The sequence below is a fragment of the Patagioenas fasciata genome, chromosome 18 (assembly GCF_037038585.1).
Source record: "Patagioenas fasciata isolate bPatFas1 chromosome 18, bPatFas1.hap1, whole genome shotgun sequence".
In the NCBI taxonomy this organism is placed as follows: domain Eukaryota; kingdom Metazoa; phylum Chordata; class Aves; order Columbiformes; family Columbidae; genus Patagioenas; species Patagioenas fasciata.
Genome location: NC_092537.1, coordinates 11942820 through 11968627, shown reverse-complemented (window position 1 = coordinate 11968627; position 25808 = coordinate 11942820). Strand labels below are relative to the sequence as shown.

Here is a 25808-nt window from a genome sequence, read left to right as displayed (position 1 = left end):
ATCACACAGGTGGGTCCAGGCGGGTTTCAATGTCTCAGAGAAGGAGACTCCACACCCGCTCTGGGCAGCCTGGGCCAGGCTCTGGCACCTCCCAGCAAACAAGTTTCTGCTCATGTTCAGATGGAGCCTCCTGTGTTTCAGTCTGTGCCCGTTGCCCCTCACCCTGGCGTTGGGCACCACTGAACAGAGTCTGGTCCATCCTCTGACAGCCACCCTGAGATATTGATCCCATTGATCAGATCCCTCTCAGCTTCTCTTCTCCAGCTCAACAGTCCCAGCTCTCTCAGTTTCTCGTCACAAGAAAGATGCTCCAGACCCCTCAGCATCTTCATACCCCACTACTGGACTCTCTCCAGTAATTCTTTGTCCTTCTTAAACTGGGGACCCAGAACTAGAGACAGTAGTAAGAAACCCCAGACTTGGAGCAATGAAAATGCAGTTTCACCCCCAATGGTCATGGTGGGGGCTGTTCAGTGAGGAACACTCTGGCCTCCTTGGCTCTTCTCATCTTTCAGAAGAATCATGAGGAACCTCCTCTGTGTGCTGTGCTGCCAGCAGCAAAAGCAAAGCCCCTGCTGAAACCCCCAGTGCTACAGGACATTTCACAAGCTCTGACTTTGCAATACAAAGCTTTCTAGATCAAGGATGCGTCGCGGTTTATGAACGCAAATTAAGGAAGGGCAATTTCAAAATAAAATCTTATACGTTTGCATGAGAAAATTTTACATCAAATACTGTTGTCTCTCTTCCCCCTATTATCTGTCATGATGATGAAATGCAGTAAATAAATATGTAAAAGTAATGACTCTTCCAGATCTTGTAGCATTCATATTAATAAGGGATATTTAACGACACACAGAGATATAGGTATCTACCTTTCAAACTCTGGTTACAAAGATTGGGAAGGATGCCAAGAAACTGGTATTTTCTTTTTTTTTTTTTTTTTTCCCCAAAAAAGATATCAAAAAAGAAACAATTTATATGTTGAAATTGCCTTTATTTTTTAATCCATAAATATTTGTTACTGACAAAAGTGGAAAAATCCTTAGACTCTAAATTTTACTAAACTGATAATATTTTTGTTTACAGTACATACGGAATGTGCTTTTACAGGTAAGTATAACAACAAGAATAATACAGAGAAAAACAGTCAAATACTGCTCATCTTGAAGCTTGTTTAATGGTTAACCAAGAGTCTGTGCAAATTACAGATACAAATGTACTTCCTCTTCAGTACTACTGTATAATAAACATGGAATCCATAAACCGGGCTAAAGCACAAAAATATCCACTTAACCGCTCTTAGGAAATATTGTCCCCCAAACTAAAAATATTACAGTAAGAAGTGTCTTTCTCAGAGCCAAGAAATTCTCGCTACAAAAATGTCTAAGGGGTTTGCAGACGGGAGGTCGGGAGCCGCGAAGGATCGTGGGTGGCACGGCGCGTGTCCCGGCAGCCGCGGTGGTGGCGTGGGGACCTCCCGGACGTCGCACGGCCACGGTGCAGGCACGGGACGCCACTTGACTTGCTGCCGAGAGCAAAGATGTCTTGCAGATCTACGCTAACGTGCTCCAACGGGATGGTCCATCTCTCCCCTTGCCCCCGCACTGCCAGCGGGTGAAGCGCAGGTTGGTTTTCCCAAAAGGTTTCGGGGCTCGGTGGGGGAACCTCCTTGACAGCCACGAACCAGCTGAGAGGCTGGGAACGACACCTTCTACCGTCCGCTTACCCACATACAACACAGAGGTGGCTGTTCTTGAAGAAGCAGCCCCAACACATGCTTATTGCTAACAACACTTTTTAGGAAAATATTTAAGCCCCTTTCTCATGTATTTTCCCTACCAACTTTTCACTCATCTGAAATATATTTGAACAAGAAATCCATATTTGTTTAATATATTTCAGCAGAATTCCTCCTTCCAGACTAAACACTAAACCTGAAAAAAAAAAAGCTAAGACAAGCTATTTCTCCACCACATGAACTGAGGATGGCAAACTGATCACAAATCAGAACACTTGCTTCAAATACAATTAAAATTACCCTGTTTCATAATGGTTTTGTTTGTTGTGGTGGAAGAAGATGAAGGCATCTTCCCAGCTACCAGGAACTAACTGTCTCTTCCAAAAACTTCATGCTAGGCTTTTGTAGGTTCCTGGTGGGAATGCTTCTGATAGACATAAGAACAGAAATGTGCATGTGGGAAGCCCAGGTTCATGGGACCAGCTTTGCAGGCTACCAGAACAGGAGACAGGAATTAAACCTAGGCCAGGAAAGGAGGGCTCACTCCCAGGTAACTGTCCCTGGTTCTTCCCACCCGCCCACCCACCCCCTTCCCCAAGTAGCAGATCATCATTTATAAAAGGAACATTAAACATTGAAAAATATTTCATTTTTCCTTAAAACATGATTCACTGGCATTAGAAGACTTTTATGACAAAATTTGTGTTCCATATGGTGATCCGTGTGGTTCATTAAAAATATTTTCCCGTATTTCAAAGAGTGATTCAATATAGTTTGGAAGTGTAGATTGGTACAGGGTCAGTCATAACTTAATGATTGCGTTTTACAGGATGTATGTATATATATATGTGTTTGTGTGTATATACATATACATACACGTATCTGTATTAATGAGAGAGATGTATAAAATCCAGTGCAGCTCAGTATTATGTGTTGCTGCTTGGGAAATCCAAATAATCATCAGTTTCTAGGAAATAATATAAACTCTTCTACATCACCCTTCCCCAGTCCCTGCACATGCACTCTGGGAACTGGCCGCTCCGCAGGTGGGTGTTTCCACCTGTGGGTTGGAGAAAAAGACAGATCAATTCTTCAGCGTATAATAGGTAATTCAAGGCAGATTATATGTTACTGTACAGAGGAATGTGAGTGCTTCCTGCTTCTCTCCTGAGCGCAGAATGTCACAGTGACTCACACATGAGGAGAAGAAAGCAGAGAGATCAAAGCGCAGGTAACAGCATCCCTAAGAGCTGTTGCCTGTGATGGCCCCTGCCCAGAAGGAGAGCGATGGGCAATCGGGAACTGCATTCCCCTGCCCCTGAACTCTCGTTCTGGACAGACATTCTGGTTTGCAACACATCAGACATGATGTTGCAGGACAATGGTGACAAACAATATTAATTAAAATGCTTTGCTGTTCTACAGTGTCTGTTGTGAGAGGGTCTCAAAGCACTTAGTAGACATCACGGTACGAACCCTCAGAATGCCTCTGCCCAATGGGAAAGTGTTACCATTATCATCACATGTTGACCATGGGGAACAAAACTGCTGGGGACCAGGCTGTGGATCATGACACCAGTCCCAGACCAAGTGATCTTTCAGTGACAAACTCTCCGAACGGGGAATAAGAAATTACATACGGACACCTGTGCATGCTGAAATGCCACTGTTCTAGCTGCCATCCCATTCCAGCATGCAAAGCAAACCATGGGAACACATGGTGCCCAGGAACAAATGGTGGTTGTCCAGGGCATGGTGTCTTCCCAGAGAGTTTTGCTGAAAATTGGCTGCAGTGGTGGCAGGGTCCCTGAAGAGATTTGACCTAGAAAGGCTTTTTGATGGTTCTTGTGGGACACATCTGCTTGAAACAGTTGAGTGGGTGGAAAAGCTGAGGAAATGGGGCTAAGATTTCTTTGGAGGATTATTGCCCAGCTAGGACAAGTTAGCAGAGGACCTGTGATATCTGTCAGTCAGAATAAGAAAAGGCTCTGAGATCAAATGGCCTGGACCTGTGCACAACATTTGTTACTTGAGTGAAAAATTTCCATATTTGCATCTAATCCAGCAGCTTCTTAGTTCACAAACAGAACATTCAGGTGAAGACTAGAGTTTGAGACACACGGCTATAGAAATGGAAAGAGAGGAGTGTTCACCTTCCCTTGGCCTCACATGGTCACTTCTGTTCCTCTGGCTCTGCCACCTTAACTCCTGGAGACTTTAGGGTGGACTCTCCTCTCCCACAGTGTTCACATCTCCCTGCTTGCAGAGGGGAAGATCTTGGCTTTTCCTGGACCAAGAGAGAATGGAAGAGCCCCAGAACCTCAGCAGGATCTGCCTCCCATCAGCCATGTGCGTTGCTCTTCTCTTCACAAGAGTCACAAACTTCGGTCTGTGGGAAGGTCACGAGAGGTGCTATTTTCACAGGGATTGTCCTCTGTGAAGACATATCCAGTGACTGAGCTGAGGAGCTTAGAGGTAGTCAGGGGAGAGAAGTGTCCATCAAGGGAAGGGGCCAGGAGATGAGGTGTGAGCCTTTTCTCTCTCATCTCTCCCATGCCACAAACCGCCACCTTGATCCACAGACAATTCTGGTTGTTGTCCAGAACGATTTTGCCCAATGCTGCATGGTAATGACCATCTGAACCACGGAGACTGATTTATTCCTTCCCAGCTCAGTTTCCATCAAACAAAGCCCCAGTACTTCTCACAGATGGAGTCCTTTCTGGACCCAGTCTCCATCAGGTGGAGCAGAAGGAAGCTCATGAACCAGGACAAGCAGCCCCAGGACAGGCTGGGAAAGAGAAAGGCCACATGGCCACCCCACTGAGGCCTGCCTCTGAATCCCACCAGAGGAAGACAACCTGCTCCTCCTGCCGACCCCGCACCAGAAAAACCTAGCGACACATCAGAAACCTCCGCACGAGACTCAAGCTCACATGAGCCTATAATCGTTGTATGCTACAGGACCGACGTGTTGAGCTGGGAATGTCATTAAGGCCAGGAGGTGGGAGGTATTTGAGGGGAGGGAGAAGGGCAGAGCTAACTCAAATGAAATATTGTGAAGAGCCATGTAGGAAAAGACTCATTGTGGGAATGTAGGACACGAAGAGAGAAATATTGTATGGGAATGCATTTACAGCCCCAGGTCAGTCCCCATTTCACCCGGAGGAGGGAGCGCGCTTGCCGTTGGGATTGGCAGCATGGGGATGTGCATGCGGTGGGGCTTCATGTGCACACCACGGACACTGAGTGCTGGAGAGTGTCCAGCACCAACAGTGACAGCACTGGGTCTGGCTGGCCTTCAAAACCCCTGAGACCCTTTCCTGGCTGCAGAAGTATGTTCTAGTGTGAGTTAATTCTACAGAATTTGATAGGAACACAAAAACAACGAAGAAAAGCCAAAACAAAATCAAACTCAACAAAGAAAAAAGCAAAGCCCGCTCTGGTTAGAAAACCAAAGAAAAAGCCCTCACAAATTCTGGACCCACAAGTCTACATTTTAAAGATTTTACAAATATACAGTGTCTAATTAGTATTATATCAGATATACAACATGCCCATTTATTGTAATTATGATGGATATATAATTTATATGCATGAAATGTAACTGTCTTCATGGTTAGGACTTGGTACTCAGCGGAACTGGAATTTGCAAGGTTTTCTTGGGGGGCTATTACATGGAGAGGAAATAATGGAAAATTACCAACCTGCTTTTCAGTCGACACGACACCCTCAGCCTTCCGCTTCTGCTAAGGGCTAGAAAAAGATTTGCTACATATGGAGTTCTGGGTTGTAGCTGAGAGGAGGGAATATGTTCAGAAACAGGGGAACTGGGCCAGTGGAAAATGCTGTCAGCAAAATAAACTCCTGGGGAGAAATCCAGGCTCGGATAACCATGTGTATCCTTGCCTTGCAGAGGTCTCAGTGGAATCAGGACTTTCCCCAGCACAGGTCAGAAGAATTCTGGTGCTTTAGGTTCAGCAGTGGCAAGAAGCTGGAGGAAGAGAAACCCTATTCCTCCTTCCTATTTACATGTTGGAAACTCCAAGATACTAGAATGAGTGGAGAAAAGGATCTAACAAGCATTTCAGCGTATTTGTGCTTATTGAACACATCAACCCCACTACGTCCTACACTGAGAGAGCAGGCGATTTGTAGGCACTAGTATATTTTTATCTTATGAGTATATTTAATATAAACTAAAACTTCATTTCTCAGCCAGGCTATTCTTGGCCCTAGATCTGCCAGTCCCCTAAGAAAGTCTGCCCTTGAATTTGCTCCAAGGGTGAGGAAGAACAGATGTGTGGGTGCTGGCTGATACCAAGCGGTCTGGAGGTGATTCCCAGCAGCCAGAAGCTTACCTACTTGCTATGGAAAGGCCAAAAACATGAGGGTTGGCATGAGGACCAAGAACAGGGCCCCTCCTGCCAGGATGGGGGGCTGCATTTCCTCCTCCCTGTCTTGGGCGACACGAGACTGCTTCTACTTGTAGCAACTGAAAAGTCCTAAGTTCATAAAAACAATGAGCTAATGCAGGTGAGCCCTTGGAAGGAGTCATCTATTACTGTGGCTTTCTTTGACAGAAACTGATGCACGTCAGGAAATTTCCTCTATTATCCCTCACTATCATCTGTTTGCTTGCTTGGGTTCTTCTTATGTCACCGATGAAGGGGTGGCTTTAAAAACAATGAGGTGGATGGGACTGTCAGAGAAGTCTTTTCAGACACTGAGTTATTAGAGGTTATCTTGGCCTATAAGGCCACTGCAGTATGGGGTGCTGTGACCACCCCGGTCCCTAATGAGTATCTACAATGCACAAGGTCATATCAAACAGTCACCTCTGTTTTGCTCGCTGTGCGGTAGTGATGGTGGTGTCCTGGAATATAATGCAGTTGTTCTACCGTGTTGTGCCGTCGGGAGGCAAACGCTTGGCGCTTGGCAGAGGTCGGGTTCATACCTAAGGTATTGTACAAGTTATTTGAGGCACTAGGATGGGAGTGCATTTTTGTCATCCTGTAGCGATCCAAGACGGGTGTTGATACAAAGACGTCTGTGTGTGACAATGCCCGTGACATAGACTGGTCGGGGTACCCCGACCGCTCCGGGGAGAGCAGGGGGTCTTGGGAGTGGAGGCGCTCGGCGGACAGCAGCTGCTCGTCTGAGAGGATCCGTTCATAGGACATGCTAAACTCCTCGGGCATGATCCTCTCAGGAGACAGCACCCTGTCCTGGGACATGGCCCTGATGGGACGGCGGGGCCTGTCCCTGTGGTTGGTTTGTTGAGACATTTTGATGACGTTGATAGGGAGCGTGCCCCGGGCTGCCAGGTCAGGCAGATGTCTCCTCCTCATGTAGTATTCATCAGCCTCTTTGTCAGCTGTGGGAAAGGAAAGGAAACAGTCAGAAATGTCAGAGCGTTGTCCCGGGGGGTGAAAAGGGGCTGTGTAGAGCACACAGCTTTGGAGTGGCCTCCTGGTGAGACCAGCAGCTGGACTTGGGCATGGACATACACATCAGGGTGCTGTCTGAAGAGAGGCACCAGCCCTGTGTGGGTTGTGTCGCCATGGGCTTATGGCAGAGCTATAAATTGCACACAGACAGGTATGAGTCCCTGTGCAATGCATCACACCTCACACCATGACACAACAGATCTCATATACTGTTGAGTCCAGACTGTGGTTTCACATGATTTACACAAACGACGGGTTATGGAGAAAGTATTTAATATCACCTTCACAATACACATACAAAGAAAGTACAGGGATAAAAAGAGCAAAACCTCTGCTGCAAGACAGTCTGGGCAATCATGAGGTGGGTCCCGCTTCCAGTCCTTAGAGTCTCTGTAGGCATTCAACAATAGTTAAACATGATGTGGAGATCTCCTATTTCCTCTGACGTAGCCATAAATCTGTAGGTTTTATGTACCACATTGGCTGAAAAATGAAGACAACTGGCTGGCTGTCCCAGGAGCCAGAGTGCTTTTGGAGAAACCTTATGGTACGTGATTGGTGCTGACAACATCCCCGAACTTTGCTCACAAGACAGCGGTTGCACATTGGTGCCTTCAGGTTCCAGCCAAACACGAGTGCTGCAAGCATCCTGTGCTGGATGGTCCCACTCACTAACTCCCTCGTCTCCTCTCCCACACATCCAGCACTCTCTTTAGTGCCCCCCGGGCCCCACTTCTCATAGTCCTGTGAAGAGTGCACATAACCCAGAGGATCTGTAAGAAGGATGGTCGATCCCCTTGTCTCGGCATCCAAAAGTACAAGTTCAGAATGCGTGTGCTGAAATTCACAGCCTGTTGGCTCCCCTGCTGCTGCCAACCCCTTCTTTACAGCCTACACACCACTGAGGTGTGGGGATCACCCCAATCTCTCCTGTACTGACATGCTTGTTGCTGATGGGATTGCTGTGTATATTGTAGGAATGAGTCTTTTTTTGAAATCACAAACTTATTGGAAGAGCATCTCATTGCCAGTATCAGACTGCAGCTTCTCTGGCCTCAAACTCTTGTGTCTATAAAATCACCTGCTAGGAAGCCTATGAAGGACAGAGGAAACTGCATATGGCCACAGTACTTTTAGAAATGTTTATTCCATAATCATAGACAGACTTGCCCACACGTGGCATGCACAGACTTGATATTGATGTTTGAGGTTGACACTTGGTCTCTGCTCTGAGAAGTTCCACTGGATTCGCCCAAGTGACTCAAAATACATGTAATTAAAGCAGAGAACATCCCAAATGGAGAAGTGCTTGGATGCTCACATTTGGCTGTGGTAATTGCCACTGGGAGCTAAACCAGCTTATGTGAGATTTACTGTGGTCTGAGTCTGCTCGAGAGGTGGCAGAATCAGCTGATTAAAAGTGGTTTGATATTGTTCCTTGCTAATTTATAATTAAAAAATGCAGCATGCTCTGCACTTTTAAAAGTTTTGCCAATTAGGAACATGAAAAATAAGCTTCTCTTCCCTCCTCCATCCCTGCAAACAGTGTAGAAGTTTGAACAGCCTTTTGCTGGCAGTGGCTAAACCAGTCAGGGCACCAATTTCAACGGTGTTTCTAGGTTCATTCAGGCCACCTCCTCCCACGATGCTGAGAGATGTGTAGATATTGGCACATATATCACATATGTGCCTTTGTGCCGAGGAGAAGCTCAGCAGAGCTCTGTAACCGCAATATTTCTGCTCCCGAGGAAAGCAATGCAATGAATACAGCCCCAGGCTGTTGGGATTGGAGACACCAGGGGCTTCATCCACACGTGGGAGTGGGAACTGTGGACATTTGGTTGCTAAAATCAAAATGTCTCCAGGGCCTGAAACCATCCAGTCTGATTCATCTCGTCCTCATTGCACAGGCGGGCTCACTGGGACAGCGAGGGTCTGATACTGCTACCCCTTATCTTTGTATTGACGCTCCTATGATAACTGACATTTGTAATTTTAGCCAAAATGAAACTAAAATCAAATATGTTTCTCCCTCATGGGCATACTTAAAAGTTCAAAAATGTGTCCTAAGTGGATTCCAAAAGGCCAGAAATGATGAGCAGACAGAAAGAAATCACTAATGTATTGATTGACAGATTTTTTTCTCTAAGTCAATCTCATACTTGTGGGGCTTCACTCATGCTTTAAAAAACTTGGAAGTAGAATTACTTGAAATCACATAATATGGGCATTTTTCATTCATTTTTGTTTGTTTGTTTGGGTTTTTTTCCTTATTTTTAACCACCCTTTCGTTCCTCCTTTGGTAGTTTCTAAAAACATTGATCAGGGTTTGTGTCACCGAACTTCAGCAGTGTTCGAGTGCTCCATCTAATGTGACTTTAGGATGAGCCTATTTGCCCTCAGGCAGCTTTTCCGGTGTTTTCCCCATTTGGAGGCAGAGCATCAAATGAATCCATTTACTCCCACATCTCACCTCAAGGTTTCTAAGCTGCTACTGCAGAAAGGCAGAGCACAGTTCAGTGACACCGTAATTAGGGAAATGAGGTACATTTTTGCTGTTTTGGGAAGAGACTGTGGAAAAGCCAAGGGTATTTTTATTCCCACGGTTGTATGTTACAATGGTTAAAAAATGTGCCTACATGTAGGCATGTAAGGCCATCCTAGTAATTTCTTTGCTTTTCTTTCTCTGCAGTTCCAGTGTGTTTCTTCATTGGGCTTGTCTCTCCTGTTTTAATGGGCTTTAGCATTTTCAAACTGCCCAGTCATTTGTGATGATTCTTTAGCCAACACCAAGTGGTTTAATAAGCCTGGAAATATTCACTTCCTTCCTGACTGACCTTTCTCACTTAGCTGGAAGCAGAAATTCCCTGGAGCGCTCGGCAGAACAGAATTAATACCACTGCTCTTGTTCAGATGTGCGTCCCACACCCACCCACCCACCAGTGCTTTGGCGCAGGGCTTCCCACAGAGGTGGCACCTGCCCGTCAGAGATCTCCACACCTGGCTTCTCAGGCAGCAAACCCATATGGGTTTCCCATTGGCTGTGCCTTCAGGCTCTACAGAGGGATTTAGGCTCTGCAGAGGGATCTGGACAGGCTGGATCATTGGGCTGAGGTCAGTTGTACGAGGTTCAACAAGACCAAGTGCCAGGTCCCTCACTTGGGTCACAACAAACCCATGAATGCTACAGGCTCAGGGAAGAGCGGCTGGAAAGCTGCCTGGTAGAAAGGGATCTGGGGGTGCTGGTCAACAGTGGCTGAACATGAACCAGCGTGTGCCCAGGTGGCCAAGAGGCCACCAGCATCCTGGCTGGTACCAGCACTGGTGTGGCCAGCAGGCCCAGGGCAGTGACCGTCCCTGTGCTGGGACCTGGGGAGCTATTACAAGTGCAAACATCTAAGTTATTTCTCTAAATCAAGCAGTGTGATACATGGCTGCATCCAGAAAATGCTCACAGAAGCATACATACTACAAACCTATTTTCAGTCTGGAGAGAGCATTTGACCACACAAATATCACTTATTTCGTAATCCCACCAAAGCTGAAGAGTTTGCCATCAGCAAATGTGTTGGGCTGGAGCATTATGGGAAAGCTGGCAGAGCAAAGCAATACATAAAACAGCAAGGAAGAACAGATAGTAACTCGTGTGACCAGGGTAGTGAGCAGTGTGCTGAAGCATCAGAGAGGCACCATGGATCAGTGATCGGCATGGGTCAGGACCAGATCCGGACACATGCACCACGAGACACGGCAGATCCCAGCACTGCTCGGGGCAGGCACGTGTCCTCCGACTGAAATAGATGCTCCCAACAATTTCAGCAGTTTTCTGTTGGCCTCAATTTGTCAACTGGGTCCAGCTGCCCCCACGGACACTGAGGTATCTGCCCTGGGTGTGCCGAGGTGAGCTCAGCCAGCTTGGCTCATCTCAGCTCACCTCGGCAGAAGGAAAAAGGACATATGAGGTGGAGTAGTGGGACGCAGCACAGCAAAGAGGTGTCAGTAAACAAATAACCACATGTGCTCCCACAGTAATGAAGTAACTCTTCCTCTATACTCTTCCTTGATGGGAAGCGACAGCCAAAAGAATCATTACCACAGATGCCAACTTGGGTGGTACAATGACAGAGGGAAGAAGGTTACTGACTTAACATTGTGCCCACTGTGGCTTACAAGCAAATGAGATACAAAGGAAATGAAATGATCTGACACCTACTTAGTCTTTTCAGAGAAGAATATTTACTTGAGTTTGTCTTGACAGCGGACTCATAGGATGGTGGGAGGTGAGAGAGGTTCTGGAAGGACCGGGAGAAAGACAGATCATAGGGTTCGGTGGCAGAAGTAAGGATGTTGTTCATTCGTGGCTTGTCTGAAAAACAAACAAACAAACAAACAAAGAGAGAAAGGCATGTCTACAGTGAGCATCAAACTGAGGTGAGACAGGCAAGCCATTCCTACAGTCTCCAACAGGGAGAAGAGCTGTATCATGTTGGACATGTTGAAGCAAAGCTAGAAGAGTGAAGCTTGCAGGGGTGATGGGACTGAGTTAGCTGAGTCAAAAGGCCAGGGAGGTGGCCAGTTCAGGTATAGTCTGAAAAGTAAATCAGAGGGCTAAATTTTCTGATACAGCTGAGGAGCGGCAGATGCCCAAGCCTTGGGTTCACACATCCCTTCTGTGCACGCCTCTAAAGTGTGCTCATGGAGAGCAAAGCAACATGTGCTCAGTGTGCACTCGTGTGCCTCAGGACCCCTCTTACCTCCTTTGAACGGTGGACTCGTTGAGATCAAAGCACAGATTCTGCACAAAAGTAACAGAGCAGTAGGAGAATTTCACCTTGTCAAATGTGTTGTCTTTATGCAGTGTCCAAACATTTGCTAACAGCTTCTCCTATCTCAAAATTCATAACAAAATCCACCCAAGCAGAATGCAGATATTCCAGCAGACATTTTTCTAGACCTGAATCACAAAGTCAGCTCTTTAGCAAGAGTCAGGCCATTTCGTCCCCTGTTGCCTTTCTCCTGCGTGGAGTCCTGTTTGCATTAGACAGCAGAACATCTTCCCCCTCTCCGAGTGCTCACATTTCACTGCGTCTTTGGTGCTCCCTGTTGCCTAGAAATGGACCCAGCAGTTCCCAAACGTGGGCATGTAGAGCTGCTTCCACAACTTTTCTCCCACTGTGACTTACCCTAGATATTTTAAACCTTCTGTCATCTACCCCTCACATTGTACAACTTCTTCTCAAAGACAGGCAGCTCTCAGCCCAGTAACTTGCCCAGTGCTCTATGGGACCTGAGCCATTTGGGGTGTGACAGGGTATCTGAGACACAAAGAGCTGGAACAAGTGATGTGGGACCTGTCAGAGACTTGATTCCACTCATTTTTAAACACTTGAATTACAACCACCATGTCAAGAAAGCCCACACTTGCTCCTTCCTGCCCCTGTCGTCACTGATTCCATGCACTCTGCTGCTCCATGAGCCTCCCCACCATGATGCTTCCCGCAGAACAAGCCACAGCAATGTCCTCTTCCCCCACTATGACCAGGGTATGACCATGAGTAGAACAGCTGCCCCTCTCCTTGAGCACCTCCTGGCACCAGCACGGGGTCCCCCATGCTGTGTGGTCCCCATCGCTGCCAGCACAGCCGGCTGAGGGGTGACACTGCCCAGCCAGGAGCAGGGACCGGCTCGGTTCAACCAGCACCTCCCCTGGGCTCAGGGTCTGACCGCCGAGTCAGCCGCCCACAGAGCAGGAACAGCCCCGCACTCCACAGAGTGGCATTTTTTTCCCCAGTTCTGAGAAATTATGAGACACTTTCTTACAGATTTTAACAATGGTGAAAATTTCCTCTAAACAATGCAATAACCATCTTGGTTAATAAACTGTTCTTTCCTATTTCATATTTATGTCTCCGCACTCCTCAAATAGGGTTATTGTCTGGGTAAAAGAACATAGCCCCAAGTGAGCATATAGTTAATGTGTCATCTCTCTGAGAACATTATTTTCTTGCTGATGACTTCAATCCATGCCTAATAGACTGAATGCAGGATTAGGAAGTGCATGATATTCATCAGCGCACTGGAAACAATTGATTAGATATTATCCAGTAAACAGAGACCATATCAGCATTGAAACTGTGTCCCCACTCGTATTTGTGCTTGTGTGGCAAGGACCCTGGGGTAACATCTCTTTGCAAATTTCTCAGCCAGAACCTGTATCTAATCTCCATTTTGCATGGAGGATTGGACATGCTGAAATAAGCCCAGTCATATGTATGGAATTTGTGTTCAGTGCCAAAGCGGGAACATTAATTGACTGTTTGCATGAGGTGTGTGAAATTAAGTGCCACACATTTATCTGATGGGCTTGTGCAGAATCAGTACACCTTCTCACTGCTTTTTCCATCCAGTCAGTCAGGAACAGACCATGATGATTTTGGTAAATGAGAAGTCACCTTGAAATCCACTGCCCATCATTCAGCACAATAACGGATAAACAGAAATTACCCAATATCATTTCAGATGTCTTTTTCATAATATACTTTGATAGTGAGATCAGAGAACTGAGAGGCTTGAGTAAGGAGAAATATCTTGTACAATTTACATTTTGGGACCAGTTCAGGAGAATTTTCCTCGTAGTTCTTCATTCCTGCACTGTATTTGAGTTATGCTTTTATCTGGTCTGTCTTCTTTTTTTTGTGGTGTTTATTGACTCCTGTGGAAGATGCAGGACACAATCAATTAACAAGATGTCAATAAAAAGGTTGTGTGCTGCTCTGTTCTCCAGCATTCCCACTCATTTCAGTCCAGCTCTACATTCTGCACAGTGGGAGATGAGCACTGCAAAATGGACCATGTCCCCTGGTTACTAGGATTAGCTTTGGAAGCCGCTAACAGTCCACATTTACCTCGCCACCATCCTGCAACCCTGTGCCATTTTATACCTCTATGATACCTCATGCATTCTGGGCACTATTTGCAAAGTTATTTGAAGAGGAATGGAGGAAATGAAGCTCACCCAGGGCAGAGCACATGCAGCAGATACGGAAACATCATCCAGCAAAGCAAGCACACCTTTTTACAGCCAGTGCAACATCTTAAAATTCTGCCAGCGTCTCTCTGATTAATTGAGCAGGAGAGGGCTCCACTCCGCAGCATTTCCTATCTCCCGAGCATCAGCGGTTTCACGGTTCTCCAACCGAGTGCTGTGTTGCTCTGGCCACAGGCAGGGCTGGTGGCTTGTGGCACAGCACTGCCAAGAACTCACCACGCTGCACACTGTTGACATGATAAGCTCGGGAAGGGAGCAGGCATCTCTGTGGAGAAAGACTCATCCTTTGCAGCTCTAATGTCTCTCCTTGGACACCTACCAAGCAAGAACCATGCACTTCTTCTGCTTCATGAGCCAGAATTGTTGGGCCAGTCCAAACACTGCTATATGAACCAGTGAAATCATGGGCCAAGCTCAGAAAGGCTGCCCTGCTCCATTTGGACCAAACTCTTGCATGAAGATTGAAGAAGGTGGTGCCATGGGGTGGAGAGCTCTGCACCTGAGGAACCAGAGCACTGCCTGCCCTCATGGGCAGCCAGAGGAACGTTTCCAACCACCACCTTCTCAGGACATAAGGCCGGTGGCCGGCATGGCACCCCCATGAATGTTGGGGCCTGCAGAACTTCACCCTGTGCACTGGCAACTGCGGTTACAGCTGGTCTCTGGATGGACACACGGATTAACTCCTCTGCTTTGTGCAGGCACTCGCCTGCTTTGGAATCTACGAAGGAAAGAAAGTAATTTAAAGTGGAGGGAGAGTCTCCATTCACCGTCAGCGCTTTGCAAACTTTCTGCAAGCACCAGGCTCAGAAGCAGCCTCAGGATTACTGAAGTTGGCGGCTCGTGTTGTGGAGATGAGATCTGAAGTCTTCTCGGTGTGTCTTGTTCTTGGAAGACAGCTTATGTTTCAAAGTGTGTTTACATGAGGCACAGAACCTTTAATGTACAAGGACAGGAGCTGACGACACCCAAGACAGAACCAGTGAATATATGCAAAGTTTTAAACAAAGCTCGAGTGGCAAAAGAGATGTGCTCCATATTAGCATATGAGTCTGCACATATGTTGTGTGAATTTTGCAAGACATTTCAACAGATGCCTTTTAAAACATTCACCCAGAGAAAGCAAACAATGTCACCTAGGAGAAACTGATAGAACCGAGCCTTCTGCTGCTCAGCCGCAGCTCGGTGCAGCTCGGTGCAGCTCCAGCCCTCTGTCACAGTGCACACTGCCTTCTGCTCAGCCATTTGAAGGACCAGACACAACGTCTCCTCTGATCCCGATGCGAGCTCCTACAAAGGACCACATTCCGCAGGAATATCTGGTTGTAGCTGATGACGTTTGGTAGCCTTCTGTGCCAATACTTAGCACCTCCTGAGCCATCCTGGAAGTGACGCGCTGTTACACCAGGCAAAGAACTGATATTCACAGACTCAAATTAAAATTTATAACATAAATCTTCAGTGTTTGGGGGGTGAAGTATCTGTGTTTTCACACTTAGGTTTTTATGCTACAAACACTGATATTAATAGTCCTTTGCATCTCTCATGAAGAATCTCAAAGAGTTTTATACATTTGCAGGTCAGATTCTCTGTGGTGTAAATCAGCAGCTCTCCAGTGAACAGCTGCCCTCATTTATATCAGATGGAGATGGGGGGTTTTCAATGCAGTTAGTGATAAAAAACCTCTGCGTATCAGTATGATGCTGGGATTAGGTCTTTCCGGGCTCCTGTCTGAGAACAGAACAGAAATCTGAAGGGGTAAGATGCAAAGAGGATGAGGCACAGCAGCACATTGCAAGGTGATGCCCTAAATGCTCCAATATATACATGCAGCATAATAATATACTTGAATTGCATCACCCAGGAGCTATTGACATGAAGATGCTTCTGAGTACACAAAGCGCTTAACTGCACGTAGCAGAGTCACACACTACAACACGGGATGAAAGGAATAATGTTGCCAATTAAAATCAAAGGAAAAAAATACAGAAAGTAGTATTGCACTTAGCAATCACAGCGAAAGATAGATTAACTTCTCCTTGGGTTAGCTGCCTTTCCATGGGATGTAGAAAACACACGGCTCTGGCACCAGCATGCGGAATTGCGCAGAACCGGGACGAGGACTAATTTGTGTTGAACTTGAGACTGTGTGATGGAAAACCTTCAGCGCGTTAACTCCTTCCACCCCTGCGAGCGTCTCGTGCTGGAAGCTGCCCAACACATGGAGGGGAAGCTGTTTCAAAAAGGAAAATGAACCAGCGTGTTTCATCCTGGCACCAAACAAGCAAGGTGAGCAAGCCAAAACTAGCTGAGAGACACGAATCGTCCACCCTGAATGGGCTGGGTGACTGTCCCCCTCCAGCTCTTTGGGACCAGGGTGAGGCACAAGCCCCCCAGACAGGCTGAAGATGGGGCAGGGACCACACAATGTTCTGGTGGAACCATAGTGAGCTCCACAACAAGAGCACTTCTAGTAACGCAAATGCCAAAAACCCCCTTCCTATCAGCAGTTTCACAGGCTCTGACTTTCATGGTGCTGTGATTTTGCCTCTTGAAATTTTGCTCTTTTTCACCAGTCTCACATGCGCCAGGGATAAAGATGCTGCTTCCCTTTGCTTACGGGTCAAGATCTGCTTCTGCAAGAGGAACCTGAGGCCAGTGTCAGAGCTTTCCTGCCCTTTGCTTCACACCAGCATTGCCACAGAGAGAATCTCCTCGGGTTCCTCATGGCATGAGGCTGAAGACACAGTTACACAGCTGTGGTTTACTCCACAAGCCTCAGCTTTTTATTTATGATAGTCACTTGCTGGGTGCAGCATGGGCCACGCCATGGGTGGCATAAGAGTATTAATCTGCAAATTAAGGCCTCCATAATCAGCAGAGTGGTTAACCCCGGAGCTGGGAGGCTATTTTAGCCTTGCCATAGTAAGGCCTTGAGAAAAGTGATTTCTTTGTCCAAACACACGACATATTTAGTCTAAAAAGCAGACCAATTGTTTCAATACTGAGTACTTTAAAGGGAGGTACCATTGAAGTCATTAATCTGCTCTCAGCCCCAGAGTTGTTCACTAAAGAAAGGTCGGTGCATGGCAACAAGTGACAGCACTGGATTCCACCCGTGGCCCCAGCAAACCCTGCGCACAGGGTCTCAGCACCCAGGGACATCATCTGCGAGTTCTCACGTCAAGACAGGTAAATAGCGATGCCGATTCTCTGACGACTTCGCTCCAATCTGCTTTGTAATTGCGGAACTGGAGCTGTATCGCAACACAGCAGTTTGTGTGCCTTGCTTTGCAAAGTGGGGGCGTAAAGCAGCTGAACTATCAACGGGCACCCCCGTCACAAATGGCAACTTGTACACGTGAAAAATCTGGCTTTATGTTGTCCAGTCTGGTTCATCTCTCCCCACTTTCACTGAACCCCTGCTGCTCCGCAGAAAGAGCCGTGAACATAATGTGTCTGTTTGTTCTGTAGGTTATATTCTGGAGGTCTGATTATCTTCTAATTTCCTCCCATATATTTCTACTGGGGATAAATCTAATTTAAACACTCCTTAATTGTTATAATTTTGTAAACAGTGTCTTAAACACAACAGACACAAAACTCCCAACAAATTGCTGGAGGAGATGTGACAGTATAGGGAATAATTTTCATATCTTCTGGGATTGTCCCAAATTGAAGCTTCTGGTCTGATGTTAGAAAACTGATGCAAGAAATATATCCCCCAAAGCCCTGTTACTGTGTGGGAAGGAAGATGGCCTGGATTTCTGAAATGGAGAAAAAGGAAAGAAGGAAGGAAGGAAGGAAGGAAGGAAGGAAGGAAGGAAGGAAGGAAGGAAGGAAGGAAGGAAGGAAGGAAGGAAGGAAGGAAGGAAGGAAGGAAGGAAGGAAGGAAGGAAGGAAGGAAGGAAGGAAGGAAGGAAGGAAGGAAGGAAGGAAGGAAGGAAGGAAGGAGAGAGAAGGGGAGAGGAGAGAAGAGAGAAGGGGAGAGGAGAGAAGAGAGAAGGGGAGGGGAGGGGAAGGGAGGGGAGGGGAGGGGAGGGGAGGGGAGGGGAGGGGAGGGGAGGGGAGGGGAGGGGAGGGGAGGGGAGGGGAGGGGAGGGGAGGGAAGGGAAGGGAAGGGAAGGGAAGGGAAGGGAAGGGAAGGGAAGGGAAGGGAAGGGAAGGGAAGGGAAGGGAAGGGAAGGGAAGGGAAGGGAAGGGAAGGGAAGGGAAGGGAAGGGAAGGGAAGGGAAGGGAAGGGAAGGGAAGGGAAGGGAAGGGAAGGGAAGGGAAGGGAAGGGAAGGGAAGGGAAGGGAAGGGAAGGGAAGGGAAGGGAAGGGAAGGGAAGGGAAGGGAAGGGAAGGGAAGGGAAGGGAAGGGAAGGGAAGGGAAGGGAAGGGAAGGGAAGGGAAGGGAAGGGAAGGGAAGGGAAGGGAAGGGAAGGGAAGGGAAGGGAAGGGAAGGGAAGGGAAGGGAAGGGAGACAGGAAGGATGGAAGGGCTACAAAAGAGACACGCACATACATGCGTACGTACATAGCAGTTTGTTTAAAATTCACATTGGTGCACCTATAAAAAGAAATTTGCCTCCATGAGAGCAAACCCAGACATCATCTATAGAAAAGTGCCTGGACAAATTAAACACTTGAAGTGAAGCCATTTGTTGTTTATGGTTGTTTACCAAGTATTTTCTGACATGACTATTAAATGCAATGAACTGACATAAAAATTATTATATGAACTTCCTACTAACTATATTATTTAGCAATGTGCTTGTTTTTTTATGTAGACGTAAAAATGTTTATACAAGACTCTTTTGGTTAGCATAATTAAATATGAACTAAATGTAATGAGATTAAACTTCAGTAGCAGTAAAAAATAAAGTAGTAAGCTTTATAGAAACTGAGCCCAGGTAGTCAGCATATATTTCTGTTATATCTAATGCTCCACTGTCCTGGTTCTTTTCTATGCACAGTTTTTTTCCCCACATTTTAATGTTTTTATAGGAAAATATTTATGTGTTTATTTTGTATAAAGACTGAATAGCTGAGCAAGATAAATTAATGTATCAGCAGGTTTACCTGCATTTCATAAGTTAAATTTAACTGTTCTTAGAAACTAGTACTTGAGCACTCGCATTCACCTTTTAATTATGAAATCACTGTAGAATTCTTCATTTGCAGCTTAATCTGCAGCTGATATAAAACTGAAGTCTAGAGCTAAGGAAGCCTACATCACACTTCTGAAGTCTGTCTCTGAAAACAGAATTTAGGCTGAAGTTTCTAAGGAACTGTAGATACTTCTATAATGGGACATGCAGTGTCCTAGAAGTGAATTGGCTGCACGAATAGACCGAAACCAGGAGAAAATCAATGACTTCTTTAAGATGTGGGATACTCAAAGTCACACGAGCTAATTCAGAGCCCTCAACACCAGCAGAGATTAAATCCTGGTGCTCCAGATGGTGGGCTGACAGACCTTCTTGCCTGTGGTCACTCCTCCTGATGGCCATTGGAAATTGTCTCCCCCAACACATCACGCTTGCCAGCCAGGCAAGGAGAAAAGGGAGAGTTTCTTCTCACTCCCTGTTAACTGTGCAATGAACAGCTAATTAACTGATAACAGCCTGACAGAACGGATTATATGCAATCCCACCACTAATTAGTGGTTATTGTTTCCTGCATCAGAAAGAGTTCGGTGTAATCACATCAGCGATCTCAAGGCCTCACAATCCACTGCGATGGGCACGTCCTCTGCGTGGACAAGAGTGGTGACCCCCAGGCCAGGTTAAAACAGAGTCTCAGGGTTTTAATTCTGGGAACCTGAAGTTGAAGCTGAACAGCTCAGAGACCTAAGGTCAAATCTACTTTTTTTCATGGCCCCTACCTGACAGAGTTCAAGAAGAGACTGGACGATGTCCTCAGACACACGGGGTGACCTGTGGGGTGTCCTGTGCAGGGACAGCAGTTGGACTCCATGATCCCTGTAAGTCCCAGCTCAGGACATCCTATGGCTCTATGATTCTAGGTCTCCTTCAGAGTCCTGGGCCCCATGTCTGCACAGCCCGTGCTGCTCACATCAGCAATGTGTGAGTTTGGAGATTCATTGTCATGGCAAGAAACCTATGAAGTTCCTGTGGTGGCAGGAGATGGGAGAGAGATCAGCAGCCCACAGCAGCCCAGTTCTCACCCGGACAGGTATTGCAGTCCGCAACAACTCACGATTCCCTTCGCAAATGCGAGTCCAAGCGCATCCTCGCTGGGTGAGGCAGCCCCTGGGGAGCTGCTCCAGGCACTGGAGAGATTTCTGCCTGTTGAGGCTCACGTGTGGCTTCTTTGGTGACAGGTCACCTACAACCCCTGCCCTGTTTGCTCTGTGCCAGTGGCCTGAGAACCTTCCTCCGTTTGTTTTGCTTCAGTTAACAGTGAACTGAACTCAGGCCATGTGCAACACGGAGCAGGTCTGGAGCCTCACACTGGCTTCTCGCCCTTCTTGGGCTCCTCGATGGTGTCACTGCATGGTGGGTGCGAGAGACAAGCTCATGGTCATGGTGCTCAGAAGGACAGCTCATGTCCACCTACAAATTTGCACAGTCACACACAAAAGGTGCACCATGTCGCACCCAGGAAGAGAATTAAACTAAATCTGTGGATTTGCTGAATTATCTCAGAATTTCAGCAGTAATTATGAATACTGCAAGCTCTTTTGATGCACTATTTGAAAGCTCCAAATATGTTCTTAGACTCACCAAGCAATGGCTCACCAGCAACAGGACACATGAATATAATGAACATAAGTGTCCATGACCATATGGGTAACTTATGAACAAAATATAACTCTGAATCCTACAGTTCTTTATAGTCAGATCATTCAAGTCACTTTGTACCACCAAATTATTAAGATACAGTAAACACGAGCAATGAGTGGAGAAAAAAAAGCGAAAGATCTGCTTTGATTTTTGTCTCTTGAGTACATAGAAAAGAAAAGCATCTGGCAGGTCCAGGAGGAAGTTCAACAACTGTTTTAGCAAATGTTGCTGCCTTAAGCTGTTGAATGCAATGGAGACCCAATGATGGAGCTACATTAAAGCTTCTGGGCAGAGACACAGGTACACGGGACTCATCTGGCTCTGCTGGGGCAGATCTCAGAACCCAGTACATGCTACATTTGAAGAACAAGTAGTCAGACCAGAAGACAATAAAATTTCAACCATATTACTTCATATTTTTTGTCTTTTTGGCATTGTTTCTCCTGTGTTTTTTGAGAGACGGAAAAAAAATCCCTAATAATGTAGTCTTAGAAGTAAAAGTAACTTGTGGGCTGAGGAGCTGCCGGATCCACCCCCTAGGAAGGACAAACACCAAAGATCTGAGGTGACCTTTTCAAGGACAGTCGTTCTCCCACCCTTCTTTATAGCAAAGCAGCATGGAAATTTCTATACTAGAACACACAACAGTCACAACTAATCAATTCCAGAATAATTACAAAGATGAAGTTTCAGAATTAAAAACAAATGCCAGAACAAAAGGAGTAACAAATACAGAGATTCAGAGTTGCAAGGAGAGAGAATCGGTGTATGTTGAGATACACCCGTCACTTACTGGTTCCACAGCAGAAAGAAGATTTCAACTGCAAATGCTAGAGGAACATCTCACATTAAAAGGGCAAAGGGTGCAGGGAAGAGCAAGGACAAGACCAAGCAAGGTAGCAGCAGAAGGGGGAAGAAAGCGGAGAGGACCTGGAGGTTCATTCAGAGGCTGGACTGATTGCACAGAGATAGGGGGAACCACTGATTTGGGAGGCGGTGACTGGTCTGGATTTGGATGGAGCCGGGAGCTGCAGGTTGGGTGGTCTATGGTGGCTGCAATGCAGGAAGGGACGTGCTCCCCACAACCAACTGCTCTGCAAGGGCCAAGGCAATATAAAAGAAGAGGGAGCTTGGGCAGAGGAGACAGAAGGGCTGGAGCAGAGAGCAGCAAGGTTTCTGGCCATGGAAGGGGTGAAGACACATCTCCAAGCTGGCATGAGATGGTGGAAACAAAGGGGGAAACAAAGGAGTGTCTTTTGAACTCTTAAAACTGGCTAAAGCACAACATGGGGCATCCCCAAGTTTATTAGGTTGAGAGGGCTGGATAGAGAGGCGCCAGTAAATGTGCTGAACTATGTAAGACAAATGAAAATCGTGGTCTTTCGGAGCCCTGCAAGAGCGCTGTCAGACGGGGTATTAACACGTATGAAGCTGCTTGGGTACGAAGACCAAACCCAGGAGAGCTTTGGAGGAACTCTGGAAGGGCTGCTCGCACCCTTTAGAGGGATGAGCAGACGCGTTTTATGGGGGCGATAGGCTGCCCCAGACGTCTCCTGAGATGTCACTGCTGAGGTTATGGGCATAGGTCAGTGCTGTTCCACCCTGTGGTGGGTGTGGGGACATGGAGGTGCTCTGGGTTTCACACATTCCTAGGGTCAGAGAAACGTCACGTTTCCACAATAAAGGAGATTTGGAAGGGTGTGAAAGCAACCACTGGGACTGATTTAGAAAGAGGCACTATTGGTTATGGAAGTGGGCAGGGGGAGTCCTGAATCTCCTCATGGTCTCTACCTATCCTACATACTAGAAACTAGAGAGGCACCGTGCAGCTAATGAGGGGCTGCAGCAGGTTGTCCTGACCAGACCCAGGCAGGTACGGGCTGGACAGCTTGGACTGAGCTGCGAACTCAGACTCTGCCCACACATCATGACACCAACATCAAATAATCAGATTAGGAGCCCTTGCCCCATGTTTGCTGTTCTTCAGCCTACCCTAGAAACATGCACAAGTAGTCGGTTGAGTGGCTTGGCTGACAAGATGCACTTATCATTGGTTATCCTTTTGGCTAGTTAAATCTGAGAGCACCTTGCTGATGTGGAAGGGAGAAAGGAGCAATCAGACATGGGGAAACACAAGTTTGATAGGTAAAGTTATACAAAACTGGGCCATATTTCATTGTGAGCACTTTTAAAAAATATGGTCCTATGTTTAATGTTAATGGAAACCACCATTCATGCATCATCGCTATAGGAACCTTTCTATTAACATTAAACATACTTTGATACCAGTAAATGTTACTGGCTAGCAGAGGAAAGTTACAGCATGTGTAATTTTGCTCTTTGTTTTCTCTTACCATGTGTAGGTGTCTGGGTGGCACTGTTTAGTATCAGGTGATTATAATTTTGTTCTTGGTCATCTGAAATTCACAGAAAACAAAAAAAAATCCCTTTAAGAAACGGCTTAGCATACCCACTGATCTGAAGATGATAATTACAGCTCGCAGTATGCACAGGAAATCTCAGCATGATTAAAGAAAGGAGAAGAAAATGCTTAAGAAAGCAGAAGATTCTGTTATGTAGTTCACTTAAAATTCCAGATGCAAGAAGAACGTGATAATGGGAAACCGCTCCCCTTCTGCTGAGCCTGCAAATAAGAGTTATCTGCCAAGGTAAGGAGCGTGTCCAGACAGGAATAAAACCATAGCTGGTGCACCGACATCCCTGGGAGCTGCAGGAACCTCGGAGGCCCTGCTCCACCACTCCATCTCCATCCCATGGGGAGGTTTTCAGGACATTGGGCCCAACCACCTGAAAACAGACTCTCCCACCGTGACCGCAACCACAACAGCGATGTCCTGTGCGAGTACAGGGGAAGATCAAAGACGTTGCCTCAGAAACGCAGGAGATAGAGTTAAATAGCTGCATGTCGACTGTATATCTCCCTCCCCTGAGATGTGAGAATCCTGTAAGACCTGATGCATTCAGCATTAAATGCACCGTGCTGCAAAGTGGGAGGCCAATCAGCGGCAGAATGACTGGTACCACTGCCATTAGCAATTACCCTTTGGGCTGGAAAACAACCTTCTTTCTTTCTCACTTTAATAGAAACCATTGGATAAGTGACTGCAGGTAAACTTCTATCATCTTCAGTTCCCAGACAAGGCTTCAATACGGAAAGAACTCTTTGTCCGGATCTTTGTGACTCATCATGTAACTGTAGTATCGCAGGCTGAGAAGAGGTTTTTAAGGAATCTTCTTACATCTCATGCTCTCTCGGTGCAGGGTGGGCTAGTCTGATGTCTACCCTGCTATTCTTAAAAACCTCTCATTGCTGTTTCACTTTATTCCCAGAAGATCTGTTTCATTAGGTCTTTCTTAGTGCCTTTTAGGCCAATTGCTTCTTTCCAGACTCACAGGGACGTGGAGAAAAATTCCCCTTATTTCTGCAACTTCTTTATGACAAAGCTGTTCCTGCTCACTTAACTTTATTCTTCAAGTTAAACAACACCGTTTCCTTTATGTTTCCCTAGACAACTTGCTTTGCCTTGGGTTATTCTCATTCTAGCATCCTGTGTTTTCTCCAATTAACCTAGAACCTTTCCAAGTCTGTAATGCAGTCTGGGATGTGTTTCTGAGCAGAGACCTCACTGGTACAGAGTGGAGCAGATGGATTTTTCTCAGTCATCTACTCTTGTTCACACAAATCCACATGATATTTTTCTTTCCACGGTTCATGCAAACTTTGGGATCCTTTATGATACCTTATTGCTCTTCCAAAGAACTGCTACTCATTCAATTGTTCTTCAACATACACAAGGCTTTTTAGTATTCCGGTTCAAGTCCAATATGCAGCATTTTTCTCCATTTAATCAATTTATTTTCAGTCTATTTCTCCAATTTGTCAAGAACATTTTAAATTCTAATCTCATCATCTAACAGACTTATGGTTGTCCAAGCTTCATATCATGTGCAAATTTAATAAGCAAGTTCCTTTCCCACCAGGAACAACAACACTAAATGCAGATCCACGTCAGTTCATCCCTCCACTGATGTCTATTCACTGCTTATGGCCAGTGAGCCATTATGGCATCTGCCCTACAGAAGTTCATTAAGGACATGCTTCCCTAATTAGTCTCACATTCCCAGAAACTGCTGAAAATCTTGCTAAGGTCATGATCCTTAACATAAGCCATTTCTCCCTGGCCACAAAACACAGTAAAAATAATAAAACTAAGATTAGCTTGACATGATTTGTTCCTGAGAAATCCATGTTGGCTGCCACTTGATCTCGCTGACAACCCTGCACAGCCCGTGTACAGCCAGGATTCAAATCAGGGGTTATTCATTCCCGTGAGAACAGACCAGGCACCTCTGTTTAGAAAACAGGCACTGATTACACACAGCCAGCTGAAAATATAGGAAGGATATTAGTCTGGCTACCAGTATGTGATGAGCAAACCCCGAGAGGAGACCAGGTGCACATAGAAACCTAAAGTGCCCTTGAATAAGTGGCCCACAGAGCTCCCGAGTTAGAATGTTCCTGTGGATCACCCACTGCTGTTTACTTTTAGCAGGCAAAAATCCTGCGGGAACTACTTTTGTAACTTCACTTCGGTTTCTCTTCCTCCATATAGTCTAATATCACTGTAACATGGAAACTGGACCACAGGGTGGGTTGGACAAATCAAAAAATGGATATTTCTGGAATCCCCACAACTGTCCAAAGGGATTTTCAGTGCTTTGGGATCAGATGGGACATTTCCCATCTAGTTTCCAACA

The 25808-nt window shown here is 46.2% G+C and overlaps 1 protein-coding gene across 1 annotated transcript; it reads right to left on the bottom strand.

Annotated features, from left to right (window-relative positions):
• Positions 1–976: 976 nt before the first annotated feature.
• Positions 977–25222, bottom strand: LOC139829325 (protein shisa-6-like). The gene is made up of 4 exons (XM_071816363.1): positions 25168–25222; positions 23384–23446; positions 11432–11557; positions 977–7118 (listed from the first exon to the last, which is right to left on the bottom strand). The coding sequence occupies exons 1-4, from the start codon at positions 25220–25222 to the stop codon at positions 6568–6570; spliced, it is 795 nt and encodes a 264-aa protein (XP_071672464.1). The 3' UTR covers positions 977–6567.
• Positions 25223–25808: the final 586 nt, after the last annotated feature.